Consider the following 23,702-nt stretch of genomic DNA (forward strand, 5'->3'; position numbering starts at 1 on the left):
CAGCCTCCTTCATCCTGCACACCATACCTAGCCTTTGCCTGAAACTTCTCCACATCTTAAGTTTCTCTCCACAACCACATGTTCCATGCCCCTAGCTCACTCAGGCATACATGATACATGTCTGTGGATCCTTTGGTCCCTCTATTCTGTTTATTCACTCCTTTCTTTCTTTGCCTGCCATCCAGCTCATGTTCCATATCCCATCATCTGTGTCCCCAGTCACTCCTGCCAAGTTCCTGAACCTCCTTAGTCCATCTGCACTTGGGTTGTATCCACCTGGAAACAATCTAAGCCTACAGCAATGCAACAGTGCACCTTCTTCATACCCCAGACAGGTGGGTACTGCTCGAGAAAATCCCCCAAGTTAAGCAGATGGCTCCACCGTGAGCCTAGCAACCAACAGCTTGCTAATGCCAACGATCCTACTATCTTTCTCTAGCCAAACTGCCATGTGATTCTTTACAACAATCATTTCAAACCTGCGTTCTCTACAAATCTTCACTCCCCAGGCAGTTGGCCTTGCCAGATAGAATGTAGAATTTTCATGTCAGCTGTGCTAAATTAGTGGCTCTCAATTCTACTCTGTGGTTTCCTAGACAATCCATACAGTTCCTTAGAAGGGAAGGCTGTATGGATTAAACAAGATTCTCGCCTATCCCATCCCTTAAATGAGAATAATTTCAGTGTACCTATTTTACTTAGTGATTTTTCTGAATAAATGTTTCTGCTAAAAGGAGTTTGAAAACATTTACTAGATATTACATATCCCACCCACGTCGGGGTTGGTTTAGAGAACATCAATATGCAAAGCAAACAAAAGGAGAGCTTTTCTGGTGGAAGTGGAGACATACTACTGCTCAGTCTCCCCATAATTCTCTACCTCGACCCTACTTAGGAACTATCAGGCTCTGAAGAACACATTTAAAAAACCACTGCTCTAGGCAAAATAGGCACCTAGACTTGTCCCCTGAACTTTCTGCCTTTGAGTCATAGTTCATACTTTCCCTTTAGCTTGAGATGTCAACAAATGAAAATTCCAGGAGAATTCCATAAGACTTCGTTCCAAGTCAGTGCTTTGAAGAGTATAGAGTATACAGTAAGTACTCAATAAATACATGTTGAATGAATACTGTTCCTCCTAAACTCCTGCCAATGTCATTCTTCAGTGTGAATGTAAACAGCACCTTCTTCAAAAACTCTTCTACAATCCTGCTACATAGAATTAGATTTTGTGTTCTACAAATGTTGGGCATTGGGCCAGGCATAGAGATACAAAATTTAAGACAGAGTCCCTTTCCTCAAAGACTCTCAGTCTGGAACCTTTATGCCTATATTAATAGTCCTTATATTAATCTACTTTATATTCATTTATTTATTCATTCAACAGTCATGTGAATATGTATCACCTGACAAACACAGAACCTATATCTCCTATTCTCCTATTTATCCTCTAACTCAGCCACAAAGGTGAGATTTCACAATTCTGGAACTGCATTTAAAATAGCCATAGACAAATTCTTTAAAAACATTTTCTAAGATGAGTGTTAGGAGCCAAAATTATGTTTCCTAATACTACTTATTCCTAATACTACTATTAATTGCATAACTGAATTCCTGTATAAATTGATTCATGCTTTTTAAAGTTTTAAGACTTCCCAGTTATACAAATAAGTGGTAATACTGTATAATGAAATACAGTTGACCTTTGAATAACATAGGTTTATAAAACATGGGTCTACTAATACATGAATTTTTTTCAATAAATACAGTACAACACTGCATTTTCTCTTATTAAGTTTGTTTGTTTATTTGAGAGAGAGAGAGAGCATGCACCAGTTCCCACATGTGGGGTTGGGGAGGGAGGGGCAGAGGAAGAGGAAGAGGAAGAAGAGAATCCCAAGCAGATTCCCTGCTGATCCCAGAGCCCACAGGGCTCAATCTCGCAATGCTGAGATCATGACCTAAGTTAAAATCAAGAGTCAGATGCTCAACCAACTGAGCCACTCGGGCACCCCCTTATGATTTTCTTAATAACACTTTCTTTTTTTTTTCTAAGATTTTATTTATTCATGAAAGACACAAAGAGAGAGGCAGAGACACAGGCAGAGGGAGAAGCAGGCCTCCTGTGGGGAGCCCAATGCGGAGCTTGATCCCAGGACCCTGGGATCACACCCTGAGCTGCAGGCAGACATTCAGCCACTGAGCCACCCAGGTGCCCCAATAAACATTTTCTTTCCTCTAGCTTACATTATTATAGTAACAGTACATAATACATATTACATGCAAAATATGTGTTAACTGTTTATGTTATCAGGAAGGCTTCTGGTCAACAGTACGCTATATTAGTAGTTAAGTTTTGGGGGAGTCAAAAGTTACACGTGGATTTTCAACTGAGCAAGGGGTCAGCCCCCCTAACCCTGGCATTGTTCAAGGATCTGATGGTACTGATAAAAGTACTTTAAAATGGGGTGCCTGAGTGGTGCAATTGGTTATGTGTTGGACTCTTGGTTTTGGCTCAGGTCATGGTCTCGGGTTGTGAGATCAAGCCTTGCATTGGGCTCATGCTAAGCAGAGTCTGCTTCAGACTCTCTCTCCCTCTCACTCTGCTCCTTTCACGTATGTGCTTTTTCTCTCTCTCTCTCTCTCTCTTTAAAATAAATAATCTTTAAAAGAAAAAGAACCTTAAAATGTAAAATGTGCCTACCCACTGATCCACTAATCCTACTTTTAAGATTCACTCCTAAACACAAACACACATGCACATACAAAGATGTGTACATATCTCTTGCCCTAGAGGTTAGTGGAATGAGAATACCAGGAAGTAGAAAGAGAAATTGGCAAATAAGTATGTGTAGTATGATTCTATTTTGTTGTTTAAGAAGGAGATAAAGTATATAATTACATAAATAAAAGCAAAGCAGTAGGACCTACCCAAACTATTAACACTGGTTATTCCACAGTATAAAACTGGATGAAGAGAAAGCTACCTTCCAATGTTCCTCTATGTTCACTGATATTAGGGCAGGTATCATTTTGTATTTAAAATATGAAAAGTTTATTCTTTTAAATGTATAAAAAGAGCTTTTGCTGTATTTTAGTTTTAATACAGGCATTCCCCAAATTCTGAGCATTTAACATACCATCATCCTGCAAAACATACCACGGCCATACCAAGAAAAAAAAAGGAAGAAGGGTAGAGGTGGTGCATTAGTGACTTCTCTTCTCACAGAAAGGTTTCATACTGTACAGGGTGGGGAAAGAAGGAGGGGCGGATCCCTGGATGGCTCAGGGGTTTAGCGCCTGCCTTTGGCCCAGGATGTGGTCCTGGAGCCCCGGAATCAAGTCCCACATCGGGCTTCCTGCATGGGGCCTGCTTCTCCCTCTGCCTGTGTCTGACTCTCTCTCTGTGTCTCTCATGAATAAACAAATAAAATCTTTAAAAAAGAAAAAAAAGGGAGAGGGGAATACTAAGGAGAAAGGATGTAAACAGATAAAACAATGTTAATTTAAAAAATAATAAAACAATGTTAATTTAAAAAATAATAAAACAATGTTAATTTAAAAAATAATAAAACAATGTGAAAATGGAAATTATTGACAAGAATTCCAAGCTTCCTTAAAAAAAAAAAAAAAAGGTCAAAACCCATAATGCATTAAGACACCATCGGTTTCCAATAACATGTTTTTGCCCCTCCCCTTTAGACAGCATTGTGGTTGCAAGTCAAATTCCATATATTTAATCCTCTTTAGGAAATATATCAGTAACACAAACAAACATTCTAAAAGCCTGAAGTCACTAGTTAGAGCACCCTAGGATAAGTACTACTTCATCTGCTTTCAAAACCTGTGTGGTAAGCCATTCCCAGACTATACTGGATATGTTAGCTGTCTTATGTCAGTCCTGAGAGGGAAGGGGATGGCCACTATGTTTCCTACCACCCTGATATCTGTACAACACTCTACAATTTCAAAGCTCTTTGATACACATGAATCAAATGTTCTAGCTCATTAAAAAGCATTCAAATAAAACACATACAGCTATCATTATAAACATATGCAACAATTTAATCTCTGAACAAAAAGATGGCAAACCATGAACTTGAAATGGATGCTTATGACCCATTATGAATGCTGGTTACAAATGCAGAACAGATACCTAAATATTTTCATTAATTGAAAACTGCAGCTGAGAAACTGCCACAAATCCACAAACTCACTGTTTACTTTCATACATGAAAGCTGATTTCTTTGAGCAAACTCTCGGTGGACTTTGACTAATAATTAAGACATAATTCACCCACAACTTTTCGTTTGTACATCAATAACATACATGGGAAAATCTGGGCTATCATCCTTGACAAATCATTTCTCACAACACTTGGAAAATACAGTTTCACCTCATGCAATGATGATTTTGCAAAAAGGGTTAATATAACTGTATTACTAAAGTTCAAGATAGTTGAAGTTTTAAAACTGAAAAATCTACTTTAAAAAAATCTAACTAGGCACTCAAAATAACATATATGCCAACATGCCGAACACAAAAAATGAAAGATGTATTTCCATGTACTGTCAGAAACAGCAAAGATAAACAAATTTAATGCTCTCTACTCATCAGAGGTAATTTAGACAGATAATAAAACTTTTCCAGGAAAACACTCCATTTAAATGAAGCCGGTAAGGCATACTTTCAGATATTTAGGATAGACCAATATAGAGAAGGGATTGAAAAATAGGTCTGTTCACAACGAAACAAGATATCATAAAACAAGTAAAAATAAGAATTCGAGTGTAAGACTCAAATGAAATCAAGTGATAACCAGAAAAGGCCACATAAAGGACATCCATTTAAAACAGAGACCAAATTTCACAATGTGAGTGGGAATAGAAGCCAGAGTAGGACATCCTCTTGAAAAAATTTTAACCCTATACATAATAAAAATGTAAGGCTATAGTGATAACTGTGCACTTATTCTCACAACATAAAGAGTGAATTAAATGTTGCTTTTGTGGCAAAAATTCTTCCAATAAACTGGATGATAGCCCAATTTAACATCATTTGATTTTTCACAGTGTAACCATAAAGGTTTTTTTTTGTTTGGGAGGGTTTGTTATGCTTTTCTTCCCAAAAAAAGAAAGGCTACATCAAGCTTCCCAAATGCCTGTCTTAATATTTTAATCTTCAAATCATCTTTTTAAACGCCTCTAACTCAGGTCAACTTTGTTGGCCTTTCTCTTTACTTTTTAACTTGTCCATTGGATATGGTTAACATCCAGAAATCCTCTTGGAAGTTTATCACACAAAGACAGCAGAGACAGATGCACGGGCTAAGTGAAGAGGGGTTTTGGAAGTAAGTGAAGAGGGGTTTGGAAATAACATTTGCCATCTTATCAACAAGGAACAGAGCAAAAACAAATTTCATTCACAATCACTACCTGTAGGAGTGGTACATTTTGTGAATATTTTGCTTTCCTATACAACCCTTCCTTCAACCTCATCCTGCAGGGACTTGGATAATGAATCCTCCCTGTACTTGCATTTTTATTACCTGTTTATATAAGAAGGGATATGCATCTTAGTCTGAATATCTTAGATTTTGTAAAATATATATTGGTCAGGCCCAGATTCTAAATGATTTTTTTAAATGCAATATAATACTGTACCAAGGTTGTAAGGGAGTTCCTTTTCATATAGAGCCTCTCCAAGTACTGTAGTCCCTCATCTTTCAGTAACTCCAATGGAAAATGGTGCAGATTCCTATAATTTAAGAACAAATTCTTGTGCTTTTCCAGCCTTGCCACAGAGATCGTCTTACAGAGTTCAGATGCCATGACTGAACATATCCCATCAGGCACACTGCAGCACTACATCTTGTCAAAATTGGTCCATTTCTAAAGAGAAAAAGAAATTGAATAATTAAGATACTGTTCATCAGCATTGCCCAATAAACCACTTAGCACACATGACTATTTGCAGACACCAAAAAAAGAATTACACATTCAATCTCTGTATTTGTTTCTTTCCTAACAACTACATTTATCACACATATATAGGAGATTAAAATGAGCAACTATTGGGAATCCCTGGGTGGCTCAGCGGTTTGGCGCCTGCCTTCGGCCCAGGGCGTGATCCTGGAGTCCCGGGATCGAACATCCGGCTCCCACATCCGGCTCCCTGCGTGGAGCCTGCTTCTCCCTCGGCCTGTGTCTCTGCCTCTCTCTCTGTTTGTGTCTCTCATGAATAAATAAATAAATCTAAAAAAAAAAAAAAGCTACTTTTTATTAAAAATGCCCTATTTAAGCTTACTTAGCACTTAGCAGCAACAGTCCCAAATGAAAAAAAAAAAAAGTTCTTCAACTTCAAACAGGAATGTCTAACAGAAAGAAACCAGTTTCATAACCTGCAACCAAAGACAGCTGAAAAATCAGATACAGCAAACCCATTTCCTTCTTGAACTACCCCATTTTATGTTCAGCTTAAGGTATTTCAAAAATATTGATAAATACATACAAAATAGATCACTGACAGCTTCGTTTTGTTTCTTACTATCTTTAGAATGTTGTCCTATATTCTATTTTTTTTTAATTTTTATTTATTTATGATAGTCACAGAGAGAGAGAGAGAGAGGCAGAGACACAGGCAGAGGGAGAAGCAGGCTCCATGCACCAGGAGCCCGACGTGGGACTCGATCCCGGGTCTCCAGGATCGCGCCCTGGGCCAAAGGCAGGCGCCAAACCGCTGCGCCACCCAGGGATCCCCTATATTCTAATTTTTTTATCTCTTTATTTTCTTTCTTCTTAGCTTTGAGGATTATCAGAAGTAATAAAGATCATGTTCAGGACGATATGGTTTTATTATTTCAATGAAAGAAGAAATACTGTGCTAGGAAATAAGAACCTTGTGTTATTTTATTACTATCTTTCCAAGCCTCAGTTGCCTAACATAAAAAAATGGAGACAGCAATTTATTGGTACAGGCCAGAACCCAGAACAGATTAGATTCCCTCTACCTCTGAAAGTGACAGGGTAGGAAGAGAAATAACATTTGCCATCTTATCAACAAGGAACAGAGCAAAAACAAATTTCATTCACAATCACTTAACATAAGAAGAAACAAACTCAGAGCTTCAGTAATTTGTCCAAGGTCAAACAGCTCATAAAGGATAAAAGCAAATATTTTTTTCCCCACCTTGGGGTAGAGATGAGGCTGTTCCATGTATTTTAAATCCTGGGTTTTCTACATACACAGACTCACAGGTCTCTATATAATACTAAGGAAATGTGAAAACACTAAAAAGTTGAGCTTTGTTCAAAGATTCTACATTTTCCTGGGCATCCTTTCTCAAACTCCCCAATAGAAAGTATCTTTCAAAGAAATTTTTTTTAAGAAAAACTATCTTCCCCTGGGAATTAACACTAAGTTAGTGCAAAACATAGTAATATAAGCTTTCGAAAGCAGTTTTGTAACTTTCTTGGTTATTTTCCATTATTCCAAATTCCAACTCCTAGCTAATAAAAAGGCACTTGCCATTTTATTTAAAAGGACAGACAACATGGAATAGTCAATAATATCCCCAATGCAACATGAGAATTCAAAACTTTCCCATACTGATCCTACTTACACACCTAATTTATAAGACATATGTGACTTTGAACAACATACTCAATCTTTCTATATTTTCATTCTCTCATGTCTAGAACAAGGAGAACTAAACTAGAAATAATACCCATGATACTGCATGGGAAGAGGTTTCCTGGGTTATTATTCACTGAAGTAGTGAATTGGAAGCAGGTTAGATGTCTCACCAGTGCCTTCAATTTAATACATTTTGATTTTCATCACCAATCTGAATTTTCCCTAGTGTTTCTCATCTCAATTAACAGCACACACCTCTATCCACCTAGCTGTGTAAGCCAGAAATCTGGAAGTCATGAAGGATTCCATCCTGTCCTTCACCTGCCCTGTCCAATTTAGCTTAACATCGGTGGTTTCCATCTCCAAAATACATCTCAAATCCATCCACATCTCTCTACCGTCCAAAACCAAAAGCCACTGTCATCTCCTGCCTGACCATCTGTACTACTGGTCTCCCTGCGTCCACTCTGGTCACTTTCTAATACATTAATCATTTTAGCAGTGAGCCTTTAAAATGTAAATCCCATTGTCTCTGTCTCCTGGGTAAACTCACTCCCCAGCGCACACATATCAACTAAATACAGCCTTCAAAAGCTTTTTTAGAAAATCAGACTCTTATCAGGCACCAAGGGCTCCTCACAATCTAGCCCCATTTGCTTCTCCAGCCTTATCTGGCAGCACCCTCCCTGGCTTCTCACCAAGCTCCTGGGCTTCTCTAGTTCTTTCTGTCTAGTCTCTTTCAAGATCCAAACTTCACACCACTTGCTACTCTCCACTTACCTTGAAAGCACTGTCCCATCAGCCTTCAAGTTTCAAAGTAAAAATCACTTCCCTATCCAAAACTATTCTCCTGTTATTCTCTCAGAGAAGCCCCCCCCCTTTTGTATATGACTCCTTGCAGTCTGTAATCTAAATATTTATTGGTGTACCTGTCTATGATCAATGTAGCCAAGGGACTGCAAGCTCCTGAGGGCAGAGATCTTGTTTTCCTCACTCTTGCACGCCTGTCCATGCACAGTATCTAGCACAAGGCAGGCCCTCAAACAGCTGATGAGAGGATGAAAGTAGGACAGGTAAGACGCAAGGTAGATTTTTTTCACTCTGTAATCTATGGTCATCTTGTAGATACTATATCCCAAGAGCTTGCTATGTGCCATAAAGATTCCTAATCCGTGAGACTCTGCACTGCAAAAGACATTATTTAGCCTGTTATATAGATTAAAAACAGAAATTTTTCTCAGAGGGTAACTTGCCAGAATTCTAACCCAGGTGGGCCAAAGCCTGTGCCCTCCCTGCCTTACAATATAGCCATTCAGGCGCTTCAAGGGGCCTGTGTTTCTTCCCTCTCATCACCGAAGTGGTAGGCAAAGCTTACACAAATGTAAGACTACAAAGTAAAACTATATCCAAAATCCACCCTCACTGATGGAAGATCCAGTAAGAGAACTGGGTGAAACTAACTGCTTTCCTTCTGAATCCTGACGGCTGGGAATGGGCTCCTTTAAAACATCACTACGCCTCGTTAAAATGCATCTGGCTACAAAGGCAGCTTGGAAGATAAAATCTGCACAAACGAAATCCGAAAGCTGCCAATAATAAACAATGCTAATGGTTTTTCAAAACGCATTCGCTGGCAATATACAGCCTTTGCCAGTATTGGTCATTTTCTTACACAAATTCCCTTGGCTACCTCTTACCTACAGTTAAAGATAAATGGTATACTTCATAATATTAACTGAATAGATACAACTGCACCGCCACAAGTTTTCCACGTAAACACCAATCCACTTTATTGTTTAAAACAAATCAACGAACCCTCCCACCTTAAGAAAATGCCACCCACTTTGAGCAGGTGTGTGTAAAAGGAAAGGAGACCCTCGGACTGACTTCCGTATTTAATGCAGCAGAATACTCACTCCAATTGCCTAATACTGGAGATCAGAGAATGCAAAACTGTATATTAAAAGCATCTGTAAAAGGCTGTTTTCTCAGTAGTCTCAGGCAAAACACCTGCCGCTTTGCCCGAGTGAACCAAACACTAAGGTCGTTACGGTTTGGAAGCAGGGAGCCCAGCGGCAGGGATTTCACAGACCGGGTGTCGGGGTTCCCCGGCCGCCGCGGGCGGGGAGGGCCCGGCAACTATGGCGACCCGAGGCCGGGACCGGCCCCCGCTCGGGCCGGGGGACCACTCGCCGCTGCCCCGACGCTTCTGCCGGACCCGGCGTGCTGGCCGGGCGCCGGGCCAGGGGGCCCTGAGCCACGCGAGCCACCGACGCGACAGGCGGCCGCACTCACCTCGGCGCCGGCAGAGCCAGCGCTCCGGGGGCAGGCGGCGCTGGCCTGCGAGCCGAGGGTCTGCGGGCGGAGCGGGGCGGGGAGCCGGAGGGGGCGGGGCAAGGCGCGGCCGGCCAGGGGCGGGGCGGGGCGGGGCGGAACCCGCACGGTGGAGAGCGGGGGGAAGCGGGAGGCGTGGGGAGGAAGACGGAACATCGCGATAATTCGCCTCTGTTCTCGCGGGTTCAAAACTCCCTGGACGAGAGGTTCGTTTTCCAAGCGATGTGCCTATTGGCCGAGAGCGCGGCTTCCTCCAGACCTGCCCCGCCCGCCGCTCAGCATTGACTTCCGGCTCCGGCTGGGGTCTTGCTCCATCGATCCCAGTACTTTGCTTTGCTTTGCTTTTTGGAGGGTCCCACTTCGACGGCTCCAACATCAGGAGTTGCTGATACCGGATCTGTTCTTTCATTCATACATTCATTCAGGCACTCCCGCTTGCATTCATTGTACACAACAATAATCACACCCGAGCGCTTGTTGTGTGCCAGGCAGCGTTCTAAGAGCTGTGCATAATCTCCCCAAACCCTGAAAGCAATCTCATGACACAGGTACTATTATTATGCTCGTTTAACGAATGAAAAACTGAGGTCCGGTGGGTTCCTGTAATATGGTCAAGGTTGGTTATCAAGCGGTGAGCCTCAGCGTGGGGTTTGAGGGCTCACTGTGCGCGCTGGCAGGTTCGCTCCAAAAAGGAGGCGGCTGATCTAGTCTGCTCTGGAGATCCCTGAGGTCTATTGTGAGAAAAGACCGCTGCAAAGGACCATCAGAGCTTAGTGAGTTAAATACTACGCAATTCCTTGCATGGCCGAGTAGGCGGTCGATAACTTTCTTCAAGATGAAAATATTTATTCCTATATCAGCGGAAGGACGCATCAAAGGAAGAGAACTTTATGATGGTAAAAAGAATTCCAAATATTGTTAGGGAACATTTTAAAAATAATTTTATTTTTTAAAAGAATATTTTGTTGGGCAGCCCCGGTGGCTCAGCGGTTTAGCGCCGCCTACAGCCCAGGGCGTGATCCTGGAGACCCAGGATCGAATCCCACATCAGGCTCCCTGCATGGAGCCTGCTTCTCCCTCTGCCTGTGTCTCTGCCTCTCTCTCTCTCCTCTCTGTGTATTCTCATGAATAAATAAATGAAATCTTTTAAAAAATTGTTAACAATGTCAACTTTCTGAAGCGAACAGTTTTAAAGCTTCCTCTTGTGAAACTTGCTGTCATTTATTGTTCTTTGAAAAGCTTGCTGTTGACTTCTTAGCCATTCATTGACAAGCAACCTTGATTCTATAACTAGTTTGCGTTGGTTTATTAGAGATGAATAATCTGAAAAGCAGATTCATACTAAATAACGCCTGTCCAAAACAAGTTTCCAGTTATAATAAAATACTGATTACTTATATATTAAACTGGTCTTCAGAAGTTACTGAAGTATATGGCAAGGTGAATGTCATGTAGTTCTAAGAACTTTGATACACATTTTTAAAAAAGATTTTATATACTTATTCATGAGAGACACACAGAGAGGAAGCAGAGACATGCAGAGGAAGAACCAGGCTTCCTGCAGGGAGCCGTATGGGGGACTCCATCCCAGGACCCAGATCAGGACCTGAACTGAAGGCAGACGCTCAACCGCTGGCCACCCAGGCGTCCCCACTTTTCTAAATACCTAAGAATTTGTAGTACTTAAGAACTTTTTTTTGCTAAATTTATAATGAGGAAGCCTACAGCTTGTATAACAACAAAAATAAGGTATTAAGGATCAATCCAAATAATACGACTTACTCCTAATATTGGAAAGTGACCCCCAAAATTATTAAAAACAGAACGACAAATTTTTAAAGGGATCGATGTTAGCCACTTAGCTTTCATCTCTTAAAAAAAAAAAAAGGAAACATTTTAATGAATTAACTTTACATCCAATGTTTGATCGCAAAAAAATGAGTCATCTTAGCATTAACTTCTACACCTCTGAAATTTCAGGACACAAAAATAACCAAGTGATTCTGTGTGTCAGAATGTCCATTGAAAGGTGTGTTGATTTTCACATCTTGCCTAATTCAAAACACTAAAAAATCCTTAAGCTACCTATTTTGCAATCTTTAGCAAACTAGCATCAACAGGCAGCGCGGTATCACTTTAAAAAAATTCCAAGAAAAAGACAACCCCTTTGTAAAATTCCCACCTCTGGCTCCCCAGGATTGGGTTGCAAACTTCGACAAAATACTGTTCTCCACTCCCTATTGGTGCATGCTCTATCATTCATTCTTCGGCTGGAGTTTTGTGAGGTTGCTTTATGGGAAAACGCAACTATGATTTAGTCTGGAACTTCCTTGCTTTTGACTTTTTCATGGTTATTAATTTGTACAAAGAATCCCAAACTGATACAGCGGGAACCAAACTGGCAAATCAAGCTGCGGAGACAACTGTGTAATTCGCTGGAAAAAAAGGAGAACCTCTTCTGCGTGCGGGGTAAATTGACAAAGGGTTTTACGACACAGAGATTTGAGAGTAAAGAAACTTTTCCGGTTTTTCGATAGTATTAAAGGAATAAGCGTCAAAGGAGAACCAGATAAAATCAGGCACAATCTAAGAGTGACCGGAAGAGCAGTTTTCAGAAAGTGTTTTTAGGGTGAGATTGGAAGAATGTTATTTCCAAATAATCAGTGGATTTTTGAATGGTAAAGGGAACAAGGTAATAAGATTAATTATAGAGTATTATATAGATTATATACCTTAAAAGCTGTGGTTTGTTGTTGCTTTAATACAGATTTAGAGGGACACTTTGTACTATTGTAATTTTTAAGTGAGATGGGTATTTTTGTATGTTATATACCGCATATAATAGACAATCTATGAAAAGATATAAGAAAAAATTAGAGTCAGCTTTGGATCCAAATTTTGTGTGTATTTGTAGATTAGGAAATTCAGAGACAAATCTGTTAAGGACCAAGGAAAATATAATATTGTTACATGAAGCAGAATCAGTAGGTAATTAACATAAGGATAAATTCTCAAAAAAGAAATCCAACGTTTATATTTTCAGAATGACATTTTCAGTAAAACTAAAATACGAGGGACACCTAGGTGGCTCAGTGGTTGGGTGCCTGCCCCTACAGGGATCAGGCTCCCTGTGAGGCACCTTCCTCTAAATAAGTAAATAAATAAATCTTTAAAAAAACACTAAAATATGAAAGTTCAGGAAAATATTGATAAACAAGAATAACTTACATTTGAAATAGCAACATAATCCTTTTTGTAGGATTCAACTCAATATAAAACTCCAAAATACAGCATCTTAAAGATTCTTCATGTGTTCATTTAATGAATATAGCTAGTGGCACATCTATATCTCTACAGGGCACAATTTATAGTGGGTATGCAATGACTATCTTTTAAATGGTTTCTGTTATATCGGGATTTTTTTTTAAAGATTTTATTTATTTATTCATGAGAGACACAGAGAGAGGCAGAGACACAGGCAGAGGGAGAAGCAGTCTCCATGCAGGGAGCCCGATGTGGGACTTGATCCAGGGACTCCAAGATCTCGCCTGGGGCCAAAGGCAGGAACCAGACCACTGAGCCACCCAGGGATCCCCTATATGGAGATTTAAAATAATAAGGTTAAGTCCCTCAAGAAGCTTATACTCTAGCTGGGAAAATGAGGTTCAAAACATTTAAATAAAAACTTCTGGACAGTTCTTGATGCATAGATGCCGATTGTAGACTGCAGGTGCTTCAAGAGCATAGGTTATTGTGAGCTGAAATACTCGGGGAGCTTCACAACTGGCTTACGACCTAATTCAGTCCTGAGCAATGGGCAAAATTTCAGTAAATAAAAAAGAAGGGAAGTAGCATCCCAGGTAGTGGATGAGTTGTTAGCACATATGTGTGAGCATAAAGAATAATCGACTCATGGTTCATTTGGGGACTTCTTGGGCTTTGAAAATAAAAAGGAAGAACGTCAGAAGTTGCATGAAGAGTCAAAATTGTCAGAATTAAGGTGTTTGGTCCTGGGTTTTCAGCAGGAGTAAGACCTAAGGAAAGTAGTAATGGGAAAAGATTAAGCTGATAGAGCAATTTAAGATGGTTCCAAGAACAGACTGGAAATTAAAGGATTAAATACTTTAGATAATGGAGTACAGATTGGTAGCAGCCTTATAAGAGATTTTATCGAAGTAACTTTACTTTCTGGTGGCGGACTAATGAATCTTAATGCATTCCTTTATATTCTTCTAAAGCATTGAGCTTATTTTTTTTTTATTTTTATTTATTTATGATAGTCACACAGAGAGAGAGAGAGGGGCAGAGATACAGGCAGAGGGAAAAGCAGGCTCCATGCACCGGGAGTCCGACGTGGGATTCGATCCCGGGTCTCCAGGATCGCGCCCTGGGCCAAAGGCAGGCGCCAAACCGCTGCGCCACCCAGGGATCCCTGAGCTTATTTTTTTATTCAGAGGTATAAGTACAAATTTTACTAGATGTAGTGGTAGTTGCGGTGCAATTAACACAGTAAACATGGTTGTTGTTCATATTGGATCAGTTCTTGCTCCTTTTGTCTCAGATTTATGTGTATCTCTTGGTTCTATTGAACTGAATAGAAGGAATTTCAACAACAACAACAACAAAAAAAAGGCAGAAAAAAACCAACCTATGATTGAAGAACACCATGGGCGGATGGGAGGTGTTCTTACTTGTACTGGAGGCTTTCACTTGACCTGTTTCTCTGAGTCAAGACTAAATTACATACACTCAGTGAGTTGCCCCCCGTTTACCAGATAGTTTCCTCAGTGTTGGGCAAACAAAGGTGAACCAAGAATTAACTCCCCCACCCTACTCCCACCCCCACAAAGCAAAGTGCTTCAGAGACCCTAAACAGGGTGTTTTGTCTCCTGCCTCAAACCTGCTTCAGAGGATCCTAAGTTGTTGATCAGTGGTTCTTACTTAGGTAGACAGAGAAGGAAGAATCTCTGGTTGTGGAAAAGGACTTTGAGACAGTCACCTGCTGCAGATGACTGGTATGGTGGGCTGCAGTGCTCATCAAATCTCTCTTTACTCCCCTCTATGTGCTAGCCAGTTCAGGGAAGAAAATGAAATGTTAGCCTATGTGACCTATGTCACTTCTGGCCAATGATGGTGGAAAGTTCATCCCCAGTTTTCCAGTCTCTTGGTCTGCCTGCTAGGACTCCCATTACTTAAAGCTTGGATCTCTGAGTTACTGTGAATCATACATCCCCACTGTCCAAGCCCTATTCCCAAACCAAGTGAGTCAGTAGCATGAAGTGGTTAATATGTTCCCTCATTTTAGCCCATCCAATCCTGCCCACCTAAATTGTTAGCAGGTTTTCTTCTGGGGACATCGGCACTTATTTAAGTTTTCTTTAGTTAAAAAAAAAATTACCCTGATTAACAGTTTCAGATACCAAGTGTATGAGGTATTTGGAGAAAAATCACACCATGAAGATGGTTTAATTGTTCATCTAGTAAAGATTTATTGAGGCCCAATAGGTGCCAGGCACTAATATATTTGATCTACCTATTCATAGAACCATAATACTTTTTTATTTTATTTTATTTTTGATTTATTTATTTATTCATGATAGACACAGAGAGAGAGTGAGAGAGGCAGAGACACAGGCAGAGGGAGAAGCAGGCCCCATGCCAGGAGCCCGACGCGGGACCCATCCCAGGACCCCAGGATCGCGCCCTGGGCCAAAGGCAGGCGCCAAACCGCTGAGCCACCCAGGGATCCCCCCATAATACTTTTTAAAAGATTTTATTTATTTTGACAGAGAGAGCACAAGCAGGAGTGTGGCAGAGGGAGAAGCAGACTCCCTACTGAACTTGATCCCAGGACCCTGGCATCATGACCTGAGCCAAAGGTAGATGCTTAACCAAATGAGCTACCCAGCTGCCCCCATGGAAACATGATACTAATCTAGGATTGCTTTTTCAGATTTGGGAGCCTCTGCCACATTGTCTTTGGGAATTGGGGCTGCACTATCTTAGAAAAGTCTTGTAGGGGTGCTCAGTGGCTCAGTCGGTTAGGCATCTGTCTTCAGGTCAGGTCATGATTCCAGGGTCCTGGGATGGAGGCCCAGGGGTGGGGCAGACTCCCTGCTCAGCGGGGAGTCTTCTACACCTTCTCCCTCTGCCCCTCCCCCCAGTTGTGTGCCCGCCTGCGCTCTCTCTCTCTCTCTCAAATGAATAAATAATATCTTTAAGAAAAAATAATAAAATAAAATTTTAAAAAAGAATAAAAAGAAAAGTCTTGTAATCATAGATATTTAAAAGCCAGAATTACATATAAATCTGCATTGTGGTTTCATAGCTATTTTTAATAGCTTTAGTGAGATGTTAATTATATACCGTAAAATTCACTCATTTTAAGGATACAACTCAGTGGTTTTTTTAAAGAAAATTTACAGAGTTGTGCAAGTATTATCACATTCAAATTTTAGAAGATTTCTATCCTCCAAAGAAACTTTGTGCCCATTTGTAGGCATTTCCCACTTCTACCCTGATGCAAGCAATCACTAATAAACTTTGTTCCTATAGGTTTGCCTTTTCTGGACATTTAACATAAAGAGCATCATTAAGTATGTGGTCTTCATATCTGGCTTTCATAGAGCATGTTTTTGAAGTTTATCCATGTTGTAGCATGTATCAGTACTTCATTCATTTTTATTGCCAAATAATATTCTGTCATAGGTACAGTACCACATTTTGCTGATCCATTCACCAGTTGATGGACATTTGGATTGCTTTTTTAGCTATTGTAAATAATGCTGCTATGAAGATGTGTACAAGTTTTTGTGTGAACAAGTGTTTTCAGTCTCAGGGATATATACTAAGCATGGAGCTCCTGATTTATGTGGTAATTCTATGTTTACCTTTGAGAGGAATTCCTCATTCTAACCTGAATGTACTATCTTACTTTCCACCTGTGGCATATGAAGGGTCTAATTTTGCTACATCCTTGCCAGTGCTTCTTATTGTCTGTATCTTTGATTATAGTTGTTCTGGTGGGTGTGAAGTGGTTCTCATTATAGTTTTGGTTTTCATTTTCTTAAGGACTAGTGATTTTAAACATTTCATGAGCTTATTGGTCATTCATATATCTTCTTTGGTAAATTGTCTTTTCAAATTTTTTGCCTATTTTTTTACTTAGGTTTTAGTCTTATTTTTGAATTGTGTTTGTTATATATTTTGGATTAACGTCCATTATCAAACATGTGATATATCTACAATTACTTGCAAATATATTCTCCTATTTTGTGAATTGTCTTTTAACTTTCATGATAGTGTCTTTGAAACAAAAGTTTTTAATTTCGATAAAGTCCAATTTATTTTTTTCTTTTTATCAATTGTGCCTTTGGTATTGTACATAAGAAATCTTTGTGTAACCCAAGATCATACATATCCCTTTGTTTCCTAACAGCTCTACAGTTTTAGCCCTTACTTTTAGGTCTTTGATCCAGTTGGAGTTCATTTTTGTATATGGTGTGAGGTAGGGGTCCAAATTTGTTATTTTGTATGTGCCTATCCAGTTGTTCCAGCACCATTTGTTAAAAGGACTATTCTTTTCCCATTTAATTACCTGGTACTCTTTTTTGTTTTAAAGATTTTATTTATTTATTCATAGAGACACAGAGAGAGAATGAGAGGCAGAGACACAGGCAGAGGGAGAAGCAGGCTCCATGCAGAGAGCTCGACATGGGACTCGATCCAGGGTCTCCAGGATCACGCCCCGGGCTGCAGGCGGCACTAAACCACTGCGCCACCGGGGCTGCCCCTAATTACCTGGTACTCTTGTCAAAAAATAATTGACTGTAAATGTAGCGGTTTATTTCTGGACTTTCAATTCTATTCCATTAACATATAGTGTCAGTCCTTAGGACAATATCACCCTGTGTTGATTACTGTCGCTTTGTAGTAAGTTTTTAAAATGGGAAGAATGGTCCTCTTTGTTCTTTTTCAATATTGTTTTAGCTTTCCTAGGTCTTTTACATTTCTATATAAATCTAAGGTCAAATTCTGCAAAAAAAAAAAAAAAAGACAGCTGGGATTTTGATAGGTGTTATATAAAATCTATAGATCAATTTGGGGGTATTGCTATCTTAATAATATTAAGGCTTCTAATCCATGAGTATGGAATGTATCTCATTTACTTAGGTGTCCCTTGATTTCTTTCAGCAATGTTATATAATTTTCAGTGAAAAGTTTTGTACTTCTTTTAAGTGTAGTCCTGAGTATTTTATTCTTCTTGATCCTATTGTGCATGGAAATGTTTTCTTAATTTCATTTTCAGATTGATAGATATTCAGTTTTGGTTTATTTTGTGTCCTCTGACCTTGCTGAAATTGCTTAACAGTTTTAGTAGGATTTTTCTGTTGTTTTCATTTTGTTTTGGGGTGTGTGTGTGTGTGTGTGTGTGTGTGTGAAGATCATGTCAACTGAATTGTGTGTGTGTGTGAAGATCATGTCAACTAAAATTTTTTTTCTTCCTTTCTAATCTGCATACCTTTTACTTTTTTCTTGCTTTATTGCACTGGTTAGAATATCCATTAAGTCTTAAATACAAATGATGACAGCAAACATCCTTGCCTTGTTTCCAGTCTAAAAAGAGAAGCAGTCAAACATTCACCATTAAGTGTGATGTTAGCATTAGGTTTTTAAAAAGTTTTTATTGGCCCTTTATTAGATGAAGGAAGTATCCTGCCAATTTTTTTCTACATTTATTAATATGATCATTCAGTTTTTGCCCTCTATGCTATGAATATGGTGTATTACATTAGTGATTTCAGATGTTAAACCAACCAGCTTTATTTATTTATTCCAGGGATAAATCCCCCTTGGTCATAATATATAATCTTCTTTATATCTTGCCTGATTTGATTTTTCTAATATTTTGTTGAGGACTTTTTGTGTTCAAAAGCATCATGGATATTGGTTTGTTTTCTTATTATGTCTTTGTCTGGCTTTGGTAGCAGGATAATATTGGCCTCACAGAATAGAGTTGCAAACTCTATTTTTCTGATAGAGTTTGCAAAGATTCATATTACTTCTTTAAAGGTTTAGTAGGATTTACCACTGAAGCCATCTTGGCCTGGGCTTACCTTTGTGTAAATATTTTAAATTACTAAATTATTTGCTTGTTATAGTTCTATTCAGATTTTTTATTTCCTTTCAATTCGGTTTTGATATTTTGTATCCTTCCAGAATGTTTTTCCACTTCATAGCTTGCTGATGCCACAGCTTACCTCTGGGCAAGGTTGCTTTTTAACCAGTACACTCTCATACAGTCATAATGGTTGTTATTTCCCAGGAGCCACTGCCCTGGGGGCTCCTGCCCCGCCCTCAAGCTTCCTACATCCTCCCCCAAGTCAGCCCCCAAGGGTTAACACCTGTAACATCAGGGTTCTGATGTTACTTCTGAACCTAGTTCCAGCATAGTTGCCATCTATACAGATTGGTTGGTCCTCCTGCTAAACCAGTTATTAAATTGTTGAACATCACCTCTTGAAATGGAAGACTGAGACCCCACTTCAGACCTCTTCCTCCTCGCATTTTGTTCTGAGTCTGATCATGTGCTTCAGCATTCTACTGAACAGGTCTGGCAGAAGGAATAGCATCAATTGATTGGATATGTCTGACTGGCAGTTGTGGGAGCCGATTGAGAGGCCTGGGAAGCTTTACCCAAGGCTGGCAGGGAGAGGGTAGTGTGTGGGCCCTGGGCTGATTTCTAATGAAAATTTATGCCCCACCTATGGCTATTACAAAGAAAACAAAAGTGACTGATGATAAGCATGTAGCTCCAAGTAAGTGAACTGAAGAGGATGTCTGTGCTAAAGATGTTACTATAAGATGCAACACACATTGACACAGACACGTATTTAAAGCAAGGTCATAGATTCACGTTTCCAAAAGCCAGGCAGGTACCGTGCCTCATTTAATTGGCAGAGATGCACATTTTGGTGTTTAAACATCTCTGAAATAGGAATGCATGTTACCGTTGATGGCAAGTCATAGTTTAATAGCTTTGTGGTTTTATTCTTAGTGGTTATAGAATAGTGATGTATCTGATAATCTTATATCAGTGATGGCTCAGATCAGATTACATTTAGGAAACGAGTGGCAAGTGGCATGGGCTAGGAAAACCATATCCCTTTATGTCAGCCTTTCACTCTGAAAGAGAGGTATGGTTACAGAGACCTGTTCTTTTACTATAAGGATAAAGCAACACAGGAGCAATGACAAATGGCAACTACTTTGGTGCCTCCCTGTCCAGGAGCAATAGGGAGTGGTGGCAACTGGCAATCGCCACGGCTTCTGCCATTCCCCCTGATGGATTGTTGCCTGTGATGACATAGGCTCAGTATTGATAGTGTTTTTTTTTTTTTAAGATTTTATTTATTTATTCATGAGAGACAGAGAGAGAGACAGACAGAGACACAAGCAGAGGGAGAAGCAGGCTCCACGCAGGGAGCCCGACATGGGACTCGATCCTGGGTCTCCAGGATCAGGCCCTGGGTTGAAGGTGGCGCTAAACCGCTGAGCCCCCCGGGCTGCCCGATAGTGTTGTTTTTATAGGAAGCCAAAAATCTCAAAAGCCAGATCCTTACATATATGGGAACCTTCTAATTTTAAAGTAATAGCTTAATTTTTTTTTCCCCCTTTCTGGCCAAAAAGAAAAAAAAAAAAAAGCATGTGCAAGTTAGATCCAGCCTGTGAGTGCTTGGATTAAAATGGCTCTTTTAAGGATTTAATATTTTAAGAGGCAATGTGAGACAAACCACTTTTTACAGTTAAGCCGAAAAAAGAAAGAAAAATGCGCTCAATTTCAAAGTTTAGCACTAGGTTCAAGGCCCAGAGTAGCAAATATTACAGAGCATATTACTCACGTAGCTTCTAAAATTTCTTCTCTGCCTCCCCTAAGTAGAAGATAAGAAAGTGTGGTTAGATTTGTTGATGATGTTACATTTCCTTGTTATAAAAGTGTATGATTACTTTTTTAAATGCCATCTTAGGTTTCCAAAGCAAGAATATTTGCTTCCTACTCCTAAAGACTGGTCAATGAAAGTCAGAATGAAGTGGTAGGAAACCACCAAATTCTTAGAAGACTGGAGTCCTGATTCTGCCTGTGTGACATGGGGCAAGTAATTTAGCTTCTGTCAGCTTCATTGTCCTCAGTTATAAAACAGAGATAATTATACCTGTCTCCCACATGGCTATGGCAAGGGCCACAAAAGATAAAATATGGGAAAGCCTAAAGGGTTATGTAAATACCAGTTGATATTGCCCAAATCACGTGAGTAGTTGGGCCAGCACAGATTTTTGAATCTCAGATTCCCAAACCCAATCTCCTGCTCTTTTTGTAGACCATATCACTTACTGAAATGATCAAATCATCAACTAGTGGGCTGAATAGATGAGAAAGCTTAAGTCAAGAGCTTGTTAGAAAAAAGTCAGCCACCATTTTGGCATCAGAGATAGCACGGAGTCTGTGTACAGCAGGGTTTAGGGAAAGCTTAGATGTTTAATCAAAAGATGAGCCTTCCACGTTTTGAAGGGCTACCCAAGAATGTGTTTTGCTGGGATTGATTGGCCTCTGAAGCTTTCTCAGACTGGCCTTCAACCAATTTCTTCCCTTTCTCATGTTTTCATTCTATATTGTCTCATGAAAGAAAGAAAAGTTCTGACTTTCTTCCTTCTTGGTGAAAATGTAAAGCTCTATTTTGGATTATTAAGGGGTGGCCACCTTTACCTTGGTAAGTAGGTCCAGGTTAACTGTTCAACACTTAACCTCTAGACATCTCAAATCCTATTTGTATAAAGGCATAGAAGGTTACTAATTTTTTTTAAAAGGAAAGGAAAAATATTATCTTTAAAAAGATGTCTCTCAGGACTAGTGATATATTTTTAGCTTCTTTTTTCTTCTAAAAATTTTTTAAAGTAAGCTCTATACCCAACATGGGGCTTGAATTCATGACCCTGAATCAAGTGTCACATGCTTTACTGACTGAGCCAGCCAGGTGGCCTGATATATTTCTAACTTCTGAGTTGGACATTCTTCTTCTTTTTTTTTTTTTTTGAGTTGGACATTTTTTTTTAATTTAAAAAAATTTTTTTTTGAGTTGGACATTCTTATATAAATTTTCTCCCATAGCCTCAAATTTAATCTGGCTGAGACCAAATTGATTATCTTATCAAAAGGATCATTCTCATTTATCTTGTTACTTCTGTCCATGACATTACTGTGTTTTAGGGGTCAGTAAACTTTTTCTGTAAAGGGCCAGATAATAAATACTTTAGGCTTTGAGAGCGATACGGTTTCTATCACAAATACTCACTTCTGCTGTTGTAGTACAAAAGTGGCCATAGATAAGACGTAAATGAATTAAAAGGGCTGTGTTCCAATAAAGCTTTATTTATGAAAACAGACAGTGGGCAGCACTTGGCCCATGCCATAGTGTGCCAGCACCTATCTAAGAGTTCCTGGATGAAAATGTTAGTCAGTTTTGACTGTTTCCCTTCTTCAGTTTTTACATCTAAGCAGCTCTCAAGTTGAGTAATTACTTCTTTCAGTAATTCTTCTTATCCTTCCCATCACTTCCCTTCTCACTGCTGCTGTGCACTTGAATTCATTCTATACAATATTCAGTGATTCGTGCGACTGGTGGTAAGGGCTGGCTGCAGGACCATACCCACTTAGTGAAGAGGGTACCAAAATTTCTAGGGGGATGATTTAAGAAGCATGTAAAATATTCTAATTTTAACTTTAGGGAAAATCCCTGCTTTGTCAGAATATAAATTATAGAAAGTAAAACCGATGAAACCTTACATGAAGGGCCATGGTTAAAAATGGTTGTCAAACGTTGCTCAAATTTAGAATTTCCCAAGGTATGCAATGTTTACAATTGGTGATGCTTAATGTGATGTTAGGTGGAACACAGACCAACTTTTAAAATATTATTAATACTTGTGTTTTTATTTTAACATGTATTGGAGAAAATATGATGTCAAACCCATAATATATCTGGTTATTTTTTTAGGGTGAAGCTGAAGTAAATATCCAGGTTTTTAAAAAGTTGTAGCCTTAAAGAAAAAGTTAATATTGTAGGCAGAATATAGATATGCCAACAGTTGTCAAGATGGTAAAAGAAAAGTTTGAAAATCAGTGACTACTTTACTGCCTGTAGCTTCCATTATATTTGCCTACTAATTAACAGATCTGTCTCAGCATTGTCACTTATCTTTCTTGATAAAACCTTGAGGAGCTCATCACTACCTGCCAAATAAAGTCAATTAAACTCTTAACCTAAAATCAATGTCTTCTAAGCCTGGCTCCAGCCTTCCAGTCTTCCTCTACCTCCTGGCTTTCCAAACAGTGCTCAGAAAGTACCAGTTGCATAAGAGTTAATGAGTGCTCCAGAAAAGAGGATTTCATGGTCCAAAAAGTTAGGGAAAGTGTTGCATACTGTATCCCTCTGAATTATACCATGTTCAAGCCTTTGAGGAGAACCGAGGTAATCAAACTTGTCCATGTTTATCATAGAACAACATATCCTGTTGTGGAAACAGTGTGTGTGTTTATCAGCTTACTTGATCATCTTTGTCGATAACCCTCTCTTTTAGATTGTACATTAATGTCTTGTGTGTCTAGTATAATAGAGAGGTTGGTTTGGAAAATGCGGTTCTATATCCATGTCTCCAACCTTCCCCCACTCCCCCT

General features: G+C 39.4%; 2 protein-coding genes across 9 annotated transcripts in view; one reads left to right on the forward strand and one right to left on the reverse strand.

Annotated features, from left to right (window-relative positions):
- Positions 1–10,132, reverse strand: part of LRRC28 (leucine rich repeat containing 28) — a 163,416-nt gene extending 153,284 nt beyond the window's left edge. For 2 of the 5 annotated variants that reach the window (XM_026001674.2, XM_026001658.2), the window contains exons 1-2: positions 9,932–10,132; positions 5,665–5,892 (exon numbers count right to left, since the gene is read on the reverse strand). In XM_026001674.2, coding sequence (XP_025857459.1) covers positions 5,665–5,832 — 168 coding nt within the window. In that variant the 5' untranslated portion in view covers positions 5,833–5,892; positions 9,932–10,132. Of the gene's footprint in view, positions 1–5,664; positions 5,893–9,552; positions 9,811–9,931 lie in introns of those variants that run through there. The other 3 variants (XM_026001671.2, XM_026001665.2, XM_072737181.1) reach the window with 3 other exon arrangements.
- Positions 10,133–10,243: 111 nt separating this feature from the next.
- Positions 10,244–23,702, forward strand: part of TTC23 (tetratricopeptide repeat domain 23) — a 96,547-nt gene continuing 83,088 nt past the window's right edge. The window contains exon 1 of one of the 4 annotated variants that reach the window (XM_026001648.2): positions 10,244–10,518. The gene's annotated coding sequence lies outside the window, so the exon portion shown is untranslated. Of the gene's footprint in view, positions 10,519–12,224; positions 12,663–23,702 lie in introns of those variants that run through there. The other 3 variants (XM_026001643.2, XM_026001652.2, XM_072737184.1) reach the window with 3 other exon arrangements.

Source organism: Vulpes vulpes, chromosome 14 (assembly GCF_048418805.1).
Source record: "Vulpes vulpes isolate BD-2025 chromosome 14, VulVul3, whole genome shotgun sequence".
Taxonomy (NCBI): domain Eukaryota; kingdom Metazoa; phylum Chordata; class Mammalia; order Carnivora; family Canidae; genus Vulpes; species Vulpes vulpes.